This window comes from Perissodus microlepis, chromosome 23 (genome assembly GCF_051167445.1).
Source record: "Perissodus microlepis isolate ML-2025 ecotype Zambia chromosome 23, ASM5116744v1, whole genome shotgun sequence".
Classification (NCBI taxonomy): domain Eukaryota; kingdom Metazoa; phylum Chordata; class Actinopteri; order Cichliformes; family Cichlidae; genus Perissodus; species Perissodus microlepis.
Window position 1 is genome coordinate 7145173 of NC_140482.1, and position 18231 is coordinate 7163403.

General features: G+C 43.9%; 1 protein-coding gene across 4 annotated transcripts in view; it reads right to left on the reverse strand.

The window, feature by feature from the left end:
• Nucleotides 1-2628: 2628 nt before the first annotated feature.
• The window catches only part of LOC146360903 (sodium- and chloride-dependent GABA transporter 2-like), a 34410-nt gene continuing 18807 nt past the window's right edge, over nucleotides 2629-18231 (reverse strand). For all 4 annotated transcript variants that reach the window (XM_084921500.1, XM_084921498.1, XM_084921499.1 and 1 more), the window contains exons 4-15: nucleotides 15267-15407; nucleotides 15073-15163; nucleotides 14859-14991; nucleotides 13400-13534; nucleotides 12685-12788; nucleotides 11654-11778; nucleotides 10702-10814; nucleotides 10466-10603; nucleotides 10283-10385; nucleotides 7781-7881; nucleotides 4700-4870; nucleotides 2629-4599 (exon numbers count right to left, since the gene is read on the reverse strand). In XM_084921500.1, coding sequence (XP_084777626.1) covers nucleotides 4462-4599; nucleotides 4700-4870; nucleotides 7781-7881; nucleotides 10283-10385; nucleotides 10466-10603; nucleotides 10702-10814; nucleotides 11654-11778; nucleotides 12685-12788; nucleotides 13400-13534; nucleotides 14859-14991; nucleotides 15073-15163; nucleotides 15267-15407 — 1493 coding nt within the window. In that variant the 3' untranslated portion in view covers nucleotides 2629-4461. The remainder of the gene's footprint in view (nucleotides 4600-4699; nucleotides 4871-7780; nucleotides 7882-10282; nucleotides 10386-10465; nucleotides 10604-10701; nucleotides 10815-11653; nucleotides 11779-12684; nucleotides 12789-13399; nucleotides 13535-14858; nucleotides 14992-15072; nucleotides 15164-15266; nucleotides 15408-18231) is intronic.

Consider the following 18231-nt stretch of genomic DNA (forward strand, 5'->3'; position numbering starts at 1 on the left):
TGCATTCATCAGTTTTAAGTTTTCAACACCAACTTCCAGTTTACATTAAAAACTTCACCCAAAAAACAAAAAACCAAGTTGCTTCTCCCCCCTTAAAGTGAACTCCGACACCCCTCCATTAAATGCCAGCCTGTTATTTTTAACACTTTTACCACTTTGACTACTTTAATAATTGAAGGCCGGCAGGATTTGAAAGGAGACTTTCAGAAAACTTAAAGCGGAATAGATAATTTATGGCCGCTCCTGAATAAGAACTCTGGGAGTTCACTGTTCCCCGTGTGAGAACATTTAATGCTGTGTGTGTGTGTTTGAGGAGGAAACGGAAGCAATGGAGGGAAATCTGTGAGGTGCATACAGTAGGTGCTGTATTGCTCCAACTGGTTCTGAGAATGTAAAGGTGGTGGGAGGGGGAAAAAAGTGTGTGTGTGTGTGTGTGTGTGACTCTGCAGGTGTGTGGCTGTGCCCGATACTGCCCCAGGACCTGTCTTGATTATTTATTGTACCTTTTCAGGGGCCTGGTGTGTGTGTGTGTGTGGTATTGCAAATGGGATGTCATACTTGTGTGCTGAGAGGGATTTAGCCTCTTGCTGGGGCTGAAGTCACCACGTCTCACTCATGCACAAACAAACATGCTCTCAGAGGGCAGCCAAACAGGAGAGTGGCTTTTCTGAAAAGAAAAGAAAAAAAAAGTCTTCCAAGACACTGCTCATTCGCTGACTCACCTAACAGCTATTACCTTCACACACCAGCGAAGGGGGAGGTCAGTGTGTGTCTGTGTGCTAAGAGGAAGGCCTCTCTTCGTGGATACACTCCCCCCTCCTACTCTTCTTCCTTCTCTGTGCAGAACTTGAGAACAGATATTACATTTCAACTTTGCTGCGTCGGATGGTGAGAGAGCATGTCAGCCCTCCTAAAGAGCCATAATCCAAAAGCTTTCTGGACAACTGAGCGGTGTGGGCAGTGCTGGCTGGCACGCAGCTGTGTGATGGGGGTGGGGGTCGTGTGGGTGGACAGCGGAAACTCGGCCCAAAATGGGAACACAGTGCACCGCCACCATAAACCCTGGAACACCCCCTGTCAACGATCATGGTACGATCCACATTTGAACCAAACATCCCACACTGAGGAGCGCTTTACTTTCTAAAACTTGTAAATGACTAACTTAAATATTTAGAGAATAATCACAAATTGTTACAAAGTGTGCAAAGTCGTGTGTTTAGTGGGGGTGGCTGGGTGGGGGACTTGGGCTCGTGACCTCCTCATATCTTTGTTACGGCTCTGCTGCTGAGTGTTAAAGCCTGTGCTATAGAGTCCCACAGACCTGAAGACAGCACCACCACTGCTCAGCAGATCCAATATCAAGCTCAACTTCACGTGCAAATCACCCAGCTGTTATGCAACCCCCCCACCCTTTCTCTCCTCCCTGTCCTCAAGTTTCATCTCGATTCCCCCTCCAAGTGCTTCTACTTTACACCAAGCTGTCAAGAGTATTTGCGGCAAAAAGTGTGTGCATGACTATAGGATCTTTGATACAAGCCGGACCCTCAGTGCTCGTGTGGCTGAGAGCTGTCTATTTCCAGTATATCTGCAAGTCAACGTGTCGGAGATGTGACTTTTCCTGTAAGTGCATGGGCAGGGTTTCAGATATCTAGTCCCGGGAAGTAATGTGGCCAAAATGTTTAAATTTTTTAAATACGTGTGATGAAAAAGTGCTGCAGCTGCGAGCTGGTGGCAGTGAGCCTGAGCAGAAACGAACTTTTTCTCCAGCATCTTTCAAAGCATTCAGTGAAACAACGTACAGACACATGCTTTGGCTCGCATCCTTGCAGCGTCCTCCTCTCTTCTTCCCTCCCTCCCTCTTCCTCTCTCCTCTTTTGAATCTCACACACTCAGCCCACTGGATAATTTTTAATCCACATCATGTGAAACAGAGACGTATGCCAAAGCAACCATATGGACATAAACCCTCCCCCGTTTTCCCTGCACACACACACACACACACACACACACACACACACACACACACACAGTTACATAGTAACCCGGATCACATGTGCAAAAAGGAGGCTGCATTCAGTTTTGCACGTCACCAAAACGAGATGTGTGTGTTTGTGAACCCTTCGTGCTGAGCCACGTGTGTGTGGAGGACCAACCCGCTTCCTCTGGTGGCTGTGAGGGGAGGGAATCCAATACAGTTAATTGACAAACCGAGCCTTTTACATAACCGCCGGACTCTGTCTAAGTGCTGCTGTCTGAATTCCTCCCCACCCGCTGCTGCTCTCCCTCCCTCTTTAGTCTCCATGACACCCTCTCCTCCTCCTCCTCACACACACACTCCATCTCTCCTTGACTTCTATCCTTTCACGGATGTTAAACCAGCAATTCGCATCAGGATGAGGAGAACAGCAATCATGGCACTTGTTCCTTTTTCCTCCACCTCTCTCCTCACTTCTTCGCCTCCGCTCGTCCACCCTCCTTGTAGAAGCCAGGTGTGGCCTCAGCATCTGTTATCGCCCCACTGAGGGAGACCGCGACGCCTCCCGGGGCCTCCCGGCGACACACCTGCACGCACACACACGGCTTGTCACACGAACTGAAATAAACAGTCAACACAAACGCTCATGTCCACAATGTTTATATATATATGTATATTAATATATAGTCATTTAGAAAAGAAAATAACAGTACAGATGGAGGATTTCAAAATAAAGAGGCACATGCATACACTTGTAAACAGAGATGATGACACACTTGGATCAATCTGAAGTCAATCAGAAAGACATCCAGGTTTGAATGACAGCAGTTTCAAGTTTCCACAAGAGTCTCTTTATATCTTCGAACATACTGCATTTGAACACATCACAATTGCTCAAGAAGAAGCGTTTCCAGTGAAGAACAGGTTGTGTCCTAAAGCACATTAAGTTACTGGAGACGTCGCTTCCACTAGGCTGAATGGTGATAGAAAAAAAACAGGAAGGAAAGTAGAGTGTAAATAATTAAAACATATTCTTGATTTACATTTCAAGTCCAAACATAAGGAACTGAAGTTGTTCAAATAGGACACATTCCGTCATCGCATTCCCGGTGTTAGTTTTCTATGTTGTAAACATATCTCTAATACCATTTACACGCTGTCTTCAAAGAAGTCTACACATCCCTACTGCGTTCACACGTTAGAGCCGCAGAGAAAATCACAATGAAGAGGTCGGAGAACTAAAAACATTTCAACTCAAAAGTGATGCACAAAATTAAAAAATAAAGTCAGATATATTTTTCTGACAAAACGGTGGCAGCAGCAGTACTGCAGTACTGCATGCTGGCTGTATGCATGTTTCCCTGCAGTGCACAGCTGTCTAAATAATGCCTCAAATCTTTATAAAAACTGCACAGTTGCAACAGGAAGTAACAAAAAAAACCCCAAAACAAAAACAACAGTAATTAACTTTTTAACAACAAAGACGTGTGATGGATAAAAACTGATCGCTGCACTTGATCTCAAGCACTTGTGCGTTGGCAATAATAAAAAGGACTTGACTGAATGTCTTCTCTACTTGGTCTGAGGGTAAGATGTGTTATGATCCATTCAGATGCCATGATATTGTCATCACAGAGGGTGAAGCATGAGAAAAAAAAAACCCATCCCTATAAATTACTGCATAACACGCCTGACTCATGGAGTCATTTCAGTTTATACCTTCACCCCAATGAATCGATGCACTCTTTTAGTGGACTCCAAAGCAAAGCAGTCATGCTAACGTAAACGGTAATCTCTCAGGCTCTCATAGAGAGTATTGCTCTATGTATGTATGACTGCTGGCAAATAAAGGGAACATTAGTCCTGCGCGCAGACAGCCAGCAGAAGCTATAATTATATGGTCCTTAAGTACATGAATAAACTGAGACAACAGAAAAAAAAGCAGGTAAAGAGATAACATGATTCAAAGCCAGAAGGGTGTGCTGTTTTACAATAACCAGCTCTGGCAGGCAGGGTGTGGTGCAAAAGATTAAACAAACTGTGTCCCAGTTCAGGGCTGGACCCTCTGTAGAAAGCTCCAACCTGAAGAAACTATTCCAATAGCAGGTAGATGGTGCATTCAGGTAGGTCTTGTTTAGTTTTGTTTACTTTAACTGACGTTTTCACTGAACTAATTCAAAATAACCTTCTAAAGTGAAATATGTGGAAAATATATCAGCTTTATCATATGAATGCTCCTGTAGATGAAGGCTGTTGTAGATGATATGGATGTCCTCTGAATTCCTTCAGAGAGCCCATAATTGAAGGATCACCTTTTGAGCTGATTACAACATTTAGTCAACAAGTACAGACTGATGAGGATCCAGCCCCTCTGTTGGTATCCAGCAGCATTAGCTCTAAAGTTGACCCTCCGGCCTGACACATCCGACTGACCGAGCAGCAGCCACTGTTACATTGTTGTTAAGTGTCTGTCGGGTCATCTTGTCCTAGATGATTTCTTTTAACGGTGCCTTTGACTTCTCAGTGAGAGGCAGACTGGGGCTGGAGGGGATCGCTGACTGGTTGGAGAGGTGGTGGAAGGTCAGTGACGGGGTTTCAACGGGGCTGCACAGGATTTGGAAGCGCTGTGGGATAGAAAGGTTGCAGTTAGTTGACTGTGGATCAGCGTCATTAAAGGCACAAGACAGTTTCACATCCAACAGCAGGAAAAACACATTGTACCACCTGTGTCAGGGTTCCCGGGGTAGTGACCAGGGCGTAGATGGCCCAGATGGGAAGCAGAGAAACGGATGAGAGGGTAAGGATCCAGCCCAGCGTTGTGGCCCATACTGGAGCCACCAGTCCTTTCCCCAGGCTCAGTGGTGACCAGCGCACCAGGGAAAATATAAATGTGGCCTGAAGATGGGAGAAAGGAGGACGGGGTAAATACTAAAGGTCGAGGCTTAGACTGGTCTTTAACAACATTTTAGGCCAGAAATGGTAAATCAGTGTTTCCTAGTTAAACAGCAGCAGCGATAAATACCCTCCCTGAGAGCCCTTTAATAGCAGCTGGATGTAGACGAACAGGTGGCTATTTACTCATTCGCTGTTATGCGGTCGATGAGATGTCTCCTAATGCTCTCAATAAATATGAGACCGGGAAAGAGTCTGGCTCTGTCCAAAGGCAGTAAAACACCTCTGCTGCACAATAAAAACATGCAGTACCTCTCTCAGATTTTCATCTGTGCAAAACGTGTTTGAATTTAAATAGTTGCTGATTATATTTTTATACTAAATTACAACTACGTGGACAAAAACAAAGAAACCCCAACGACCCTGGGAAAGGTCGTAAAATACGGATCAAACCAGAACGCAGTGATCTCCAAAACGCTGAAGCCCCATATTTAACCTAACAAGTGTAGAAACAAAGAAGTTTCTCAACATAAGATTTCAAAGAACAAACAGATTATCATTAAATGACTCAAGGCTGAAAACCAATGATCTTTATGGTTTAAGGCAGTGCTGCATTTAAAAAAAAAGACACAATTCTGTAGTGGAAATCATTTCATGGGCTTAAAAATACTTGAAAATTGCAAGTTAAACCTCAGAAAGTATCTAGAAACCCTCACAACCAAACAACAACAAAACAATTCTATAAACAAGAGAGGCGATGCTGCCGTCTTTGGGCCACAGCTGATTTAAGGATGGTCTGACTAAATAAGACTGGAACTTCTTTTTGGAAAGCACTGACTCTGCATCCTAAAGGGGACAAACATTCATTGTTTTCAGAGCACGATTCAAACCTCAGCATGTAAGATGTTATCGAGCGCATTACTGAGCACAGAATGGGTGATTTAAACCATCGTATCACTGATGGGAGTGTTAATGCTGCTAGTGCATAAACAATCATGTGAAAAGAGTTTTCACAGGACTCTATGTGGTCACGCGGAAAACTAAGCACACCCTTACTGCATCCATAGGAATTAACAGGGAAGGTAGCAGCCGAGTGCAAACCACAAGACTTCTGGAACAATGTCCTTTGGACAAAGGAGACCAAAGTGGAGACATTTGACTATGATGCACAGCAGGAGAAATACAGCATATCAACTGTCAAGCACGGTGGTGGAGGGGTGATGATTTGGGCTTGACAAGACTGGACTCCTTGCAGTGATCGAGTTGATCATGAACTTATATAACAAAATATTCTAAACTCAAATTTCAGGCCCTCTGTTTAACCCTTTAAGACCTACCGTAGAACCAAGTCCGCCAGAGCTTATATTATATTTTTACATGCTGTGGAGCCATTTTTGGGAGCATTTCAAGTTGTTATACATCAATACAACCATTATAGCCCAAATTTTAATAATATGCATGCATTAAGTGCATAGTAATTACATAAATTTCAAAAAAGTGCAATAAACTACAAAAAAATTTAAAATCGTTTTTGTTTTTTTAACATATATTTCTAGTTAGAGAAATTTAAGAGGCTTAACCCTCAAAACTGTAAATACAAAAAAGTTGGACAAAATAGTTTCCCACCACAGGAAATTTATTTTAAGTGTCTTCATAGTTTTATTTTTGAAATACACCAATTTTTATATACTGCAGGAAAAACGAAAATAAATATTATAGTGCGAATTTGCAAAAAAACAGCATATGCATCAAAATAAACTATTTCCAGCAGTGCAATATGAGTCCTAAGCATCCCAGAAACAACACAGAAAGTCATAAAGTCAAACATAACTTTTAAAAATACAAGTATAGGCTCATAAGGTCCTGATGGTAAAAAAACTACATTTCCGCAAAATGACGTCACTTCCGGTTTCGGGCAGGACATGGCGAACATGCGATAGTTCGCGCTGATGGACGTAGGAAGTGTTACAAACAGCTGATCGGATCGGCAAAGCGTGTTTCTAGAATATTATGTTTTTGTTGCTGCAAGTGCTTTTATGCAATTTTTGCAAAGCTATATGTGGAAGGAAACCGTAACCTAGGACAAGCTGATGGCATAACATGTAAGTACAACTCCTCCGGTTTCATATGCAAAAAAAATTATTGCGCTAGCTTATGTGGTTGCAGTGCTACTGGGATTTAAAAATAGTTTTGCAAAACGGAGCGTCCCCGCTCCGACCGGCTTTAAAGGGTTAACAGGTAAATCTTGGCAGAACTGGGTCAGATAACAGGACAATAATCCCAAGCAAAAATGTCAAACCACATTCTGCACAGCTGTAAGTGACCAATCCAAAGTCAAGACCAGTCACCTATCGAAAACATCTGGAGCATTAGCAAACAAAAACATGGGTAAGGAGGCAGTGAACAGTTCGTAGCAGCAATTTGGTCTTGTCAATTCCCAAAGACTTCAGAGTATTTTCTAAAAACGAGTATCTGGAGCGGGAAGTGTGCCCCAAACTGCAGCTTTCTTGAATGTGTTGCTGGCATCAAATTGAAAAGCAGAATACATTTTTCCAAATAACTTTTGACATCCTGTCTTTCTTCTGTTTCAGTTGAATGTAGCCTGAAATTATTTGCATTCAGTTTCCATTTACATGTCAAACAGTGTTTCAACTCTTTTGGAAACTGCCTGCATCCAGTGCTTCTTGAGTCCTGCTAACGGAGCTCATGATTCATTTTCTGCTCTGGAGGTGGTAAAAAGCCAACCTCACTGATAGAGAGACACACAAGTGGCACACAGATGGACCCCGATATTTTCCTGAGAGGCGGAAGGTGGAATCTGTATGAAGTCCCACACCTGTGCTAATGGACATCCTACTTCACAAACAGCTCATAACAAAGTGGAATGCGGGTCAGCGGGAAGAGGTTACTCACAGTGCACACGATCGGGGTCAAGTATTTCCAGCACAGGTTGAAAAAAGGAAGAGGGCTGTAGCCGGTCATATCCCTGATGTTGGCGCTGAAGCGCTCTGCTCCTGTGGCCAAAACAAGAACACAGTGAGGTTTGGTTGTGGTTCAGTTCACATCATGGTTTGGCAACGGTGGCCAACTGTGCTTAGAGAACATTTTTTCTTCCTGGTATTCACCGCCAGAGCGGAAAATACAAGCAAAAAAAAAAAAAAGGAGAGAAAAACAAATTATAACTGAAATCACCGCTGCACAGGACAAACAGCCAAGCTGCTGTTTACAGCCTGTCCACGCTCATACACTGACATCACGGTGAATGACCTTTGACCTTTCAGATATGAAATGCCATTATGTTATTTTATCCTTTTGGGCAGTTGTGTGGAATTTTGTTGTAATCTTGTGATATACTGGCGAAGGAGGACACACACCAAACTGTCTGACTACCAACCCTCCTGAAATCCACACTAGTGCTTTTCTCTGCAGGCTTAAGAAAGTGAGCAAAATGCTATCAGTACCTACAGCTCTTTTCTTTTCTGTCTGGAGTGGTAGTAGGAGGAGCACAAACTGTCACATACTCTGCAACTTAATTCAGTTTTATTAATATATAACACAACAACCTCAAGGCGCTTTATATTGTAAGAAAAGAAACATCTACAATATTAAAAAGGAACTCCAACAATCAGACGACCCCTATAAGGAAGCACTTGGCGACAGTGGGAAGGAAAAACTCCCTTTTAACAGGAAGAAATCTCCAGTAGAACCAGGCTCAAGGAGGGGTAGAAACAGGACAAACCACCACACTGTAATGACTTACTCAATAACCTTAAAGCAATTTTGACACATGAAAGCTGGAGAATCTCGGGAGAGTCGGATGAGGAAGTTGTCTGCAGCTTTTTATTTCAGTTACTGCACCTCAGAAGGTAAAAAGAGGACACATGACACCCACTTGCTGGTGGTAAATTTCCAGTTATTTCCCTGCTCCGTTCTCAAACGAGTCCAAGACCGTCAGACATTCTTACTGCTAGTTTAAGAATCACCCCTTGGCTGTCCCCCACGAACCGTTCCCTGCAGGGCCACATAACCAGCGGTACAGGAGTGTTAGTGGTCATCAGAGTCCTTAAAAAACTGTAAATTCCCACAGCCGTAAAAAGGGGGAAAAGGTGCAGCTGAGTTGTGAACGCTGTGTCACCCAGTCCACTTAAAACCCTTCTCCTCAACTCAAGGAGAGCCATAAAAACAGGCTTTTTGGCCCTCATAAGCACCCACACCTACAAACACATTCTCTGCTGGAGTATTCAGCCTATTTTTTATCTCATGAAATGGCAACATATATTTTTTCTAACACTTAAAGTCGACTGTCTAACCTCACTGAGCGTTTACTGCATTGTCCTGATGTATGCATATAAAACACTCCCTCCATTGCACTTTTAAACAAACAGTGTTTTTGTGAATGCTTCAGACCTCCATGTCTGGCTGGAGTGGGGGCTCCCTGGGGCCAGCAGACTGAGACTGAGAGGCGACAGGGCCCGGAGGCTGATTTAGGGCCCGGAGGAGACAGACAGGGGCCTGGCTAGGAGCCAGTCTCCCTACAACAGTGGGTAGCTGCAGCCATGTTAATATACTGTCTACTGCCTCTAAGTGGAATGCCGGAGGAGGGGAGGAAGTGGACAGAGAGACTGTGTGTGTGTGTTTATCAGATTTGAGGACTTCTATTCATTAGTGATAAAAGTTCTTTTTATTTTCTATATAACAGCAACCAGCTTAAGATTATGTATAATCTCCTTATCCTACTGCCTGAGCTCCAACTGAATTTAATTAAAGTCAGACTAGTAGAAATGACTCGAACACTATTTTTCCATAAATTTAGTGCTACATTAAAGAAAAGAAAAGAAAAGAGCAAATAAAAATCAAACAAGAAGAGAGGAGACCAAAGCAGGAAAAAGAAAATCAAAGAAAATGGAAAATAAGCTAAAAAATGGAAAGAAAAGAGAATTCAAAACAAGAGTGGAAACAAGATAAAGGAAAGAACCAGGAAGATAGGATGGCAAGAAATATAAGAACATTGAAAAAAGTATTTAAAAGAAAAAGGGGAAAAGGGGTTAGGGAAATGAAATGTTACACCGGAAGAGTCAGTTTGCGAAGGATCAGAAAGAGAGCAGTGTGACGAGGAGAAAAAAGGGGAAGACAAGGAAAAGATTAAAATTGAAAGGAAATGAAAGATTAGATTGACAAGGAGATTAGATAAAGACGGAAAAGGAGGAGAGGAAAGGGAAGGAGAAGGAAAAAAGAAGTAAAAGGGCACACAAAACAGAAGAGATGAGGAAAAAGGGGAGATGATCAGAAAAGGAAGGAAAAGGAAAGGGGGAAGAAGAGAAAAAGGAATGGGAAATATAGAGTGGAGGGAAGAATCATGAGGACAGAAAACAGGTGATGAAAGGGCAAGGAGCAGGCTAGAGTTGGGATTTGTACCGTAGACCCAGCCGATGGCCAGAGACTGGAAGATGGAGAGAAGCAGCAGACTGGCTCCACTGCAGGAGAAATGGTCATAGATCTGGAACACATACAGACCGCCCTGCACCACACAGAAGAGACGAATCATTAAAAACAGGCTACTTCTCCAACACAACACATCCATCCACTGGTGTGATTTACCGGTGTGACCATGACCAGTCCAACCAGGAAGCAGACGATGCAGACAAACAGCAACAGCAGCTCTCTGCGGTGACCTCGTCTGATCAGGTGAGGGTACAGGTCAGTCACTGATGTCATCAGGGCCTCCAGGCTCACAAACTGCACGAGACACATATGTCGGCGTGTTTCCATGACACCGAACGCAACGCCGGAGCAGAGAAATTCGAAGTTTGTCGAGGGTGTTAGTCTGCATCTACCTGTGTGTCCAACCCCAGCATGATGATCATGAGGAAGAAGCAGACAGCCCAGAGCTGGGGTACGGGCATCATGGCTACAGCTCTCGGGTAGGCGATAAAGGCAAGCCCGGGTCCTGAGAAGACCATGAGACCAAAGATATTACAAACAATTAATATAAGTTTCTTCTGACATAAAATAATGGAAAATATTTACTATTTTTATCACATTATCACTCAGAGCTGAGCTCGGTTTTGCCGGAGGTTTCTTCCTTCAAAGACAGTTTTCCCTTCCCACTGTTGCCAAGTGATTATTAATGGGTGGGTTGTCTGTGTAGCCACCACGAAGCACATCATTATATACCAGCTAGGCCAACTTCAGTAACCCTACAAACGTCACTGCTGTTTAGTTTTCTGTCTCCATTTGTGTTGGAAGTGATAGCAGAGCTGTACGTTTTAATTTTTCAGAAATCCCTCAGTCAGAACATGCTATATCATCTTTAGATGGAAACTAGCGAGCTAACTCCCTGCTAACTCCGTTAAACTTTATAAATTCTGTTTTCACGGATGCCTGGATGTTAAACTTCATTGTTACACCTGATAGAGGAGCCACACTAATCATTTTATTGAAGATGAAAGAATTTAGACAGTTTGTAACTCTCAGTGACGCCGCAGTGTTCTTATGACTTTGGGACCTGAAGCAGAGTTTGGACCCGGAGCAGGCTAATGATGTCGGACGTAAAGACCGGATTGGTATGTGTGACTAATTTTATGCTTTATTATTATTTTCACCACAAGGGCATCTTGATAAAATCTGGTTTGGGATCACTATCACTTCTGATTGTTTCACACTTCCTCCTCATGCTTTAACAGTTAAATTAAGAGTTAAATTAGCCTGTGGCGCAAAACACCACAAAGTCAAAGTCTGCTGACTTATGCTGACAGTTCTGTGTCCTGAACGAAAACAGTCTCTCACCTGATTGGGCTACGGTGCCTATGTCCACGCCTTGTTCCTCAGCCATGAATCCCAGCACCGAGAAGATGGCGAATCCTGCCAGGAAACTGGTGGCGCTGTTCAGGAGGCACAGCATAAAAGAGTCCCTGGAAAAATACATAAATACACACAAAATTAATCTGAGTTAACTAATTAGATTTCAAAACAGTGCTGTCCAAAAGTCTTGAGCCACCCCTCACTTCCTTTTATTTGAGTGGTAAAATCATGCAAACATACATGAAAATCCAGGATATGAGGCAAAAAGGGAGTTTGTACAATTCTGACAAGCTTGAAAGTCGATATTTGATACGACCACCTTAATTCTTTCAAACAGCCTGAACTCTCTTATTTAGCTTTCTTGTTATTTCTTTAAGGAGTAGCTCTCCAGGCTTCTTGAAGCTCTTGCCTGAATGTGAAGATGGAAGTTTTTGGCTAATAGGTCTAATAGTGAAAATGGTCGGGTACTAGGACAGGACTGAAAGTAAGTGAAAAAGCAGCCAATGTCCAAAGAAAGAACTGTGAAAGACCTTCAGAAGTCTGGAGAATTATTACTCAAAAAACTTCACAACAGTCTGGCTCCTGGTAAGCAGTATATACAGAGGGTGTCTCAACAGTTTAGCACAGTACTGCACTGAACACAAAAAACACCCTGTGAAAACTGAAAGACAGAACACAACCCCACTGAGGACTTGATCTGTCCTGTTACTGTAAATACAAGTCAAGAGTCAAGAGCTCGGCTCTTCCTGAGTGTGTGTGTGTGTGTGGGAGTCCTACAGTGTGGGAAACATGGCAGCGAGGGCTTTTCTTTAAGGTGTGGCTGTATCAGTGTGTTTTCTCTGTCCATTCCAGCCATTCCTGCTGGAAGCCATCTGACCAGTGGGAGCTTACATCTTACATTTCAGAAACTACAGTTTGTCTCAAGTCAAGTGGAAGAAGGAGAAGCTGTGTGGCTGACTCTGTTTTTACGTGGTTGTATGCATACATGTCTGTGTGTGTCTGACATAGTGTCTCACTTATAGCAGTCATTGTTGTATTTGTTGTAACTGCCCAGAGCTGTGAGACTTCCCAAGCAGATTCCATAAGAGAAAAATATTTGGGTACCAGCATCCATCCATACCTACAGAAACAAAGAGAAACAGAGAGCGAGAGGAGAAAGTGAAAGGACATGTTAGCCCACAAGCTCATATCTAACTGACTGATATACTTTATCAGCCTTGGCTGCTGTTTTGGGGTTAAAGGTACACCGTACAAGATGTTCTATATTACACAGTTTACAGGTAACATGACACAAACTTGGCTAATTAACAGAAACAAATAGATACTGATGCTGTCAAACAGTACCCACACGATAATAACAAACACTTTTTCACACCAGTGAAGAAGAGTTTGAAAGTCGCTTCTGAATTTATAGAGCGCAAAACCACAGCGACAGTAAGATCTAATGAATTCTTTACATTGTTTTGTGTAAAGTGATGAAAATGTGGCATAGAGCAACAAATCAGATGTCACGTTGTAAACTACATTCAACTTCACAACAATAATCCAAGAGTCCTTCCTGCTGTATGGCAGATCTGACATTTACTCACCTGACAGCGCGGCTCTCCTACCTGTAGGAGCTGCCGTACGACCTGTAAGAACGACTAGAAAAATGTCCTCCGACGAGATGCTTTTCAAAATCTGCCACCGTTTACGGACACATAAAGCGAGTGCGCGTTTGTGTTTTTGTACCTGTGGGTCTGCCAGGCGGGTAACGTTGGGTTTGAGGTAGTAGATGATTCCCTGGGTGGCTCCGGGCAGGGTGGCACCACGCACCAGCAGCACAAACAGCATTACATATGGAAAGGTGGCCGTCAGGTACACCACCTAGAATGTACACAAGAGCGTGCAGGGATGTGGTCGCAGAGACAAACAGGGAGGATGTGACTGTGATGTTCTTTAAAAAAAAGAAAGAAAATACTACAAGAAGGAAAGTTGGAGTCTTAAAATCTGTTGACTGACGGCGGCGGAGGCACAGCAAATAAGTCCGACAAAGTGGCTGCAGTGTCGTGGCCCTTATTTCTCATCTGCTACATGAAAGGAGAATTATGTTTTGGACTTTACCGCTCCTCGAGGTTCTTTTTAAAAGACTTTATGTCACCATAAAAATGCTCCTGCCGTAGATATTTTTAAAATTTTATTAATAAATGGGTGCCATTAAATTATATGTAAGCATGTTTTGTTTATGAGGTAGGCATTTGGTTTTTTATTACTTTTTCATAGTTCCTTTGGAAACTTTTTTCTTCTCAAAAATGCATGTTGGGTATGCACTGTGTAAGAGGGAGAAAGTCACACACATTCTCCTGCTTCTACCTTTCTTTCTAAGCGACCCTTTGATTTGGAAATATGTCCAAAATCAGCCAGGCGGAGTTATAAAATCCCCTAACCTTTTCCCTACCCATGCTGGACAACACCCACCAATATTCACTCTTAAATAGTGCATAAAGTACATAAAGTAGTATTCAGGACAGGCCTAGTTTCTTCATATTTTAGCAGAGAAGCCCTGTTTTTGACAAGTGAGCAAGCGCTGGCTCTGCTGCACACCATATAAAAAGTTACCGAGAGGCGACCACCTCCAGTGACACCTATATTTATCTGACCCTGTGCTCTGGGGGAATGTAAAAACAGTTTTCACACAGAGGTCAAAGCAGTTTCTCATGATATCCATTTTTGTGGGCACAAAATGCTGACTTTAAAATTCAAACACTAAAACTAGAAAAAGTGTCAGAAGTGGAACATTCGCAAGAGCTCAAACACTCTTGTTTTTATCACTTGATGTGAGTGAGCACCTGGAAACCACAGATGGCACAAAACATGGACGTAGCCTCAAGGCTGGAACTGTGATGCTAATGCTATGTCTAAAAACTTGCATTCAGTATGGTTACCTAAAAGTTTTCTGGTGCTACAGAAGACTAACGCTTTTCTGACATGACTGCTGAACACTTTACTGCTGAGCTTATGGGCTCAGTCCCTCATTTCGGCCAGACTCCCAAAACTTGTTGGTCACAAGTTGTTAGTCAATGAGCGTGCACTCGTCATATCTTACACCAAAGATGGATGCATCCATCTTTTACACTGTCTATGGTGGCAGCATAGACATGTAGCTGAGACAGAGAGGGAACTTGATGAAGCTAATGTGTCGACTCCTCACCTTCCCGGTAGACTTGACTCCCTTCCAGACGCAGAAGTAGCAGATAAGCCAGACGGCGGCCAGACACAGAGCTAGCTTCCAGCTGATCGGGCCGAGCCCGTCCAAAGTGCTGGACAGGCGGAGCACCTCCCGCCTTTGAACACACATGCAGCAGGTATTAGCACCAAAACTGTTTCAGGCCTCATCATCGATACTCTAAAGATGTTACACTCACTCCCAAAACTCCATGACAGGGGAAGTGGCGTTCTCCGGCAGGCTGCTCGCGTTGGCCGTTTGGTTGTAGGAGTCATATGAGAAACACGCTTCTGCAGGAGGACACACACAACAGACAGTTTGCCTCTTAAAGTCTTTTGCATGGTAGCTTCAAATTGCAAGGACGACAGCTTCTGATTTCCTGTTTTTACTGACTCGTGTTCCACGTGTTGTTACAGTGCGACCACGGCAGCTCCGCCTGGAAGCTGTAGGACAGGTATAAGAGAGCCCAGGCCAGGATGACTATGTAGTAAACACAGCCGTGCAGGATCATCACCTGGCTAGCGTAGCCGAGACCTAAGGAGACACAACAAGTTGCAGAGAAGACAAGCGGACACGTGTGGTGAGTTATGTGAGCATGCAGAGTGGCATAAATGAGCTTCAAAGCCTCCATGAACACACCCTCTGTTATCAGTTCCAAGTCACTTGAGTTTGAGATGAAAGCATCCCGTTACTCAGACACTCGACTTGCAGCCCACACTGAGTACATCTTCATTAGATATGAATGATAGTCTTATGAGGCCCTGAGTGGGTTACAAAGTGTAGGCTGTTTGGCTAGACAAATAGCTGTCTGTGGTATCCACTAATGAAATTCAGGCCGCATCTGAGGACGGGCACGCTAACTGCACAAACCAGCGAGGAATTCCAACAGAAGCTTTTCTTTGTCCAAGTTTGCAATAAGTACGAGGACATGTGCCCGAGGAAGTGCAGGAGTTTATTGCAGTGCTAAACACATGGCCTTCATGCAGCTAGCTGTCAACAAAAACAGAGTGTGCGCAGATATGTGTGTGTGTGTGTTTGTGCACGCATGCATCTGCAGGCCATATGGGCCAGAGTGGCAAATGTTGGGACAAGAATAATTTTTCATTAAATAAAAAAAACAAACATAGCTCCACTGACACAAACACACACATACACCAATTTCAGAGGCGGTCCAGCAGCTAGCATGGTACTAGCATTAGCTGAGATGGACAAGCGTAACTGGAACATTTGGGTCTTGTCTCTTCTACACGCTCTTTGTCCCTTTCAGTAACTTCTTTCACACTTTCTCTAGAAACATGGCCGTTACCCTCAGGGCTGCATTGCTTTGCTAACTACTGGTTGGAATCTGTGTGGCAGGTTAAATTTTTTTGTTTTTTTTCCCATGCATGCCAAAGTTGCACACGCTGCTAAAGTGTTGCGCAAAAAAAGAAATAGCTCTGGGGCTTGTCTAAATCTGAGAAAGAAATATATGACTGTTTTGTTTTGTAAGAAGCCTCTGCTGTCACAAAAATGCCCACAAGGTGTCAACTGGCAATGCTGAACACAAAGCTGTGAATGACAAAAGCCTTGTGTCCAGTTAAGCATTATTATTATTATTATTATTATTTTTTGCAGTTTCTCTTAGTGTTTGGTACGGTCGCAGCACTAAAACCTGCTTGGGTAGGTTATGGAGAAAAAGAAAAGGAGTTTAGTTATGGTTCTTTACAAGATTAACACTACACCTTGAAAAACGTGATGTGTCCATGTGACACTCTGGAGATGAGAGCAGTCTCATCACAGGGTCCCTTCATATAACATAGACTTGCTCTATCCCTCACACCATCTGTCCCATGGTTTTTTCAACTGCTGTGTTAAAGGTGAAAGATGAACTTGAAACTGTTGGGTTGTGATTGTGTGTTTGGTTAATACTTATCTGAAACTCCTCTCTTGGACAGCGAGATACAAAGAAAACAAGACACTCTGCATGCTGTTCTTGGTCGGCAGGGAACGTGGTGCCTTTTGCACTCTTGAGCTGTTTTAAAGCACAAGCTGAGCTCCACTCTCCACTGCACATGCACACAGCTGGCATTTTCTGATTGCAGACACACTGTTTGTACAGGTTTTGTATTAACGTGGAAGCTTTGAATGCTTGTGCCAATATGGATGAAGAATGAGAAAAAAAGGCAAGGGGTAAAACCAGAAAACAGCACTGGGCAAAAATCTTGAGCTACCCCTCAACTTTTTTATAAGTTGGTTCCAAGGAGTCAGACTTTCTGGTAATTTTTTTAAAGTGGTCTTTAGCAACAGTTCTCCAAACTTTCTGAAGATCTTTCAAAGTTTTTCCTTGGACATTGGCTGCTTTTTCACTCATTTACATGTTTGTTAAGCTAATTAACACCGAGCTACTGTCTGACGGACTACCTCAACTTTTGTGTGGACACGGTCGCCCCTGCTAAGACAGTATGGTGTTATCCTAATAACAAACCGTGGGTAACACAGGAAGTCAAAGCTGTCCTCAACATGAAGAAGGCGGCTTTCAGGAGCAAAGTGAAGGAGGAGATGAAAGCAGCACAGCGGGAGGTGAAATGCTGCTTGAAGGAAGCAAAGGACACCTACAGGAGGAAGGTGGAGCAGAAGTTGGAGAGGAACAATATGAGGGAGGTCTGGAATGGTGTGAAAACCATCACAGGCCACAACACCAAGAACAGCACAGTGGGGGGGACTGTGGAGAAGGCAAACGAACTCAACAACTTCTTCAACAGGTTTGACCAGCCCACAACCCCCCCCACCCTCACCCTCACCTTTACTACAGAGCCCTCTCCCTACTCTCCTACCTCCCTCGCTTCCCCCCCTCCCTGACACTATGACATCCCCCCCCCCCTCCTTCTCCAACCCCTCTCTAAACAGCACGACAGCCTCTCTCCCCCCCTTCCAATCATCTCCCAGTGTCACAGTGGATCAGGTCAGGAGACAACTGAGGAAGCTTCGCCCCAGAAAGGCAGCAGGCCCAGACAAGGTGTGTCCTAGGATGCTAAAGGCGTGTGCTGCTGAACTTGGGGAGCCGCTACAACGAGTCTTCAACCTCAGCCTGCGACTGGGGAGAGTGCCCGCCCTATGGAAGACATCCTGCATCGTCCCGGTCCCCAAAAAGAACCGGCCCAATGAGCTGAATGACTTCCGACCGGTGGCACTGACGTCACATCTTATGAAGACTCTAGAGCGGCTCTTCCTTAACCTCCTCCGACCACAGGTACAACATGCCCAGGACCCACTACAGTTCGCCTACAAGGCAGATGTCGGTGTGGAGGATGCCATCCTGTACCTCCTACACAGAGCCCAGTCACACCTGGACAAGGGAAAAGGCACGGTCAGGATCCTG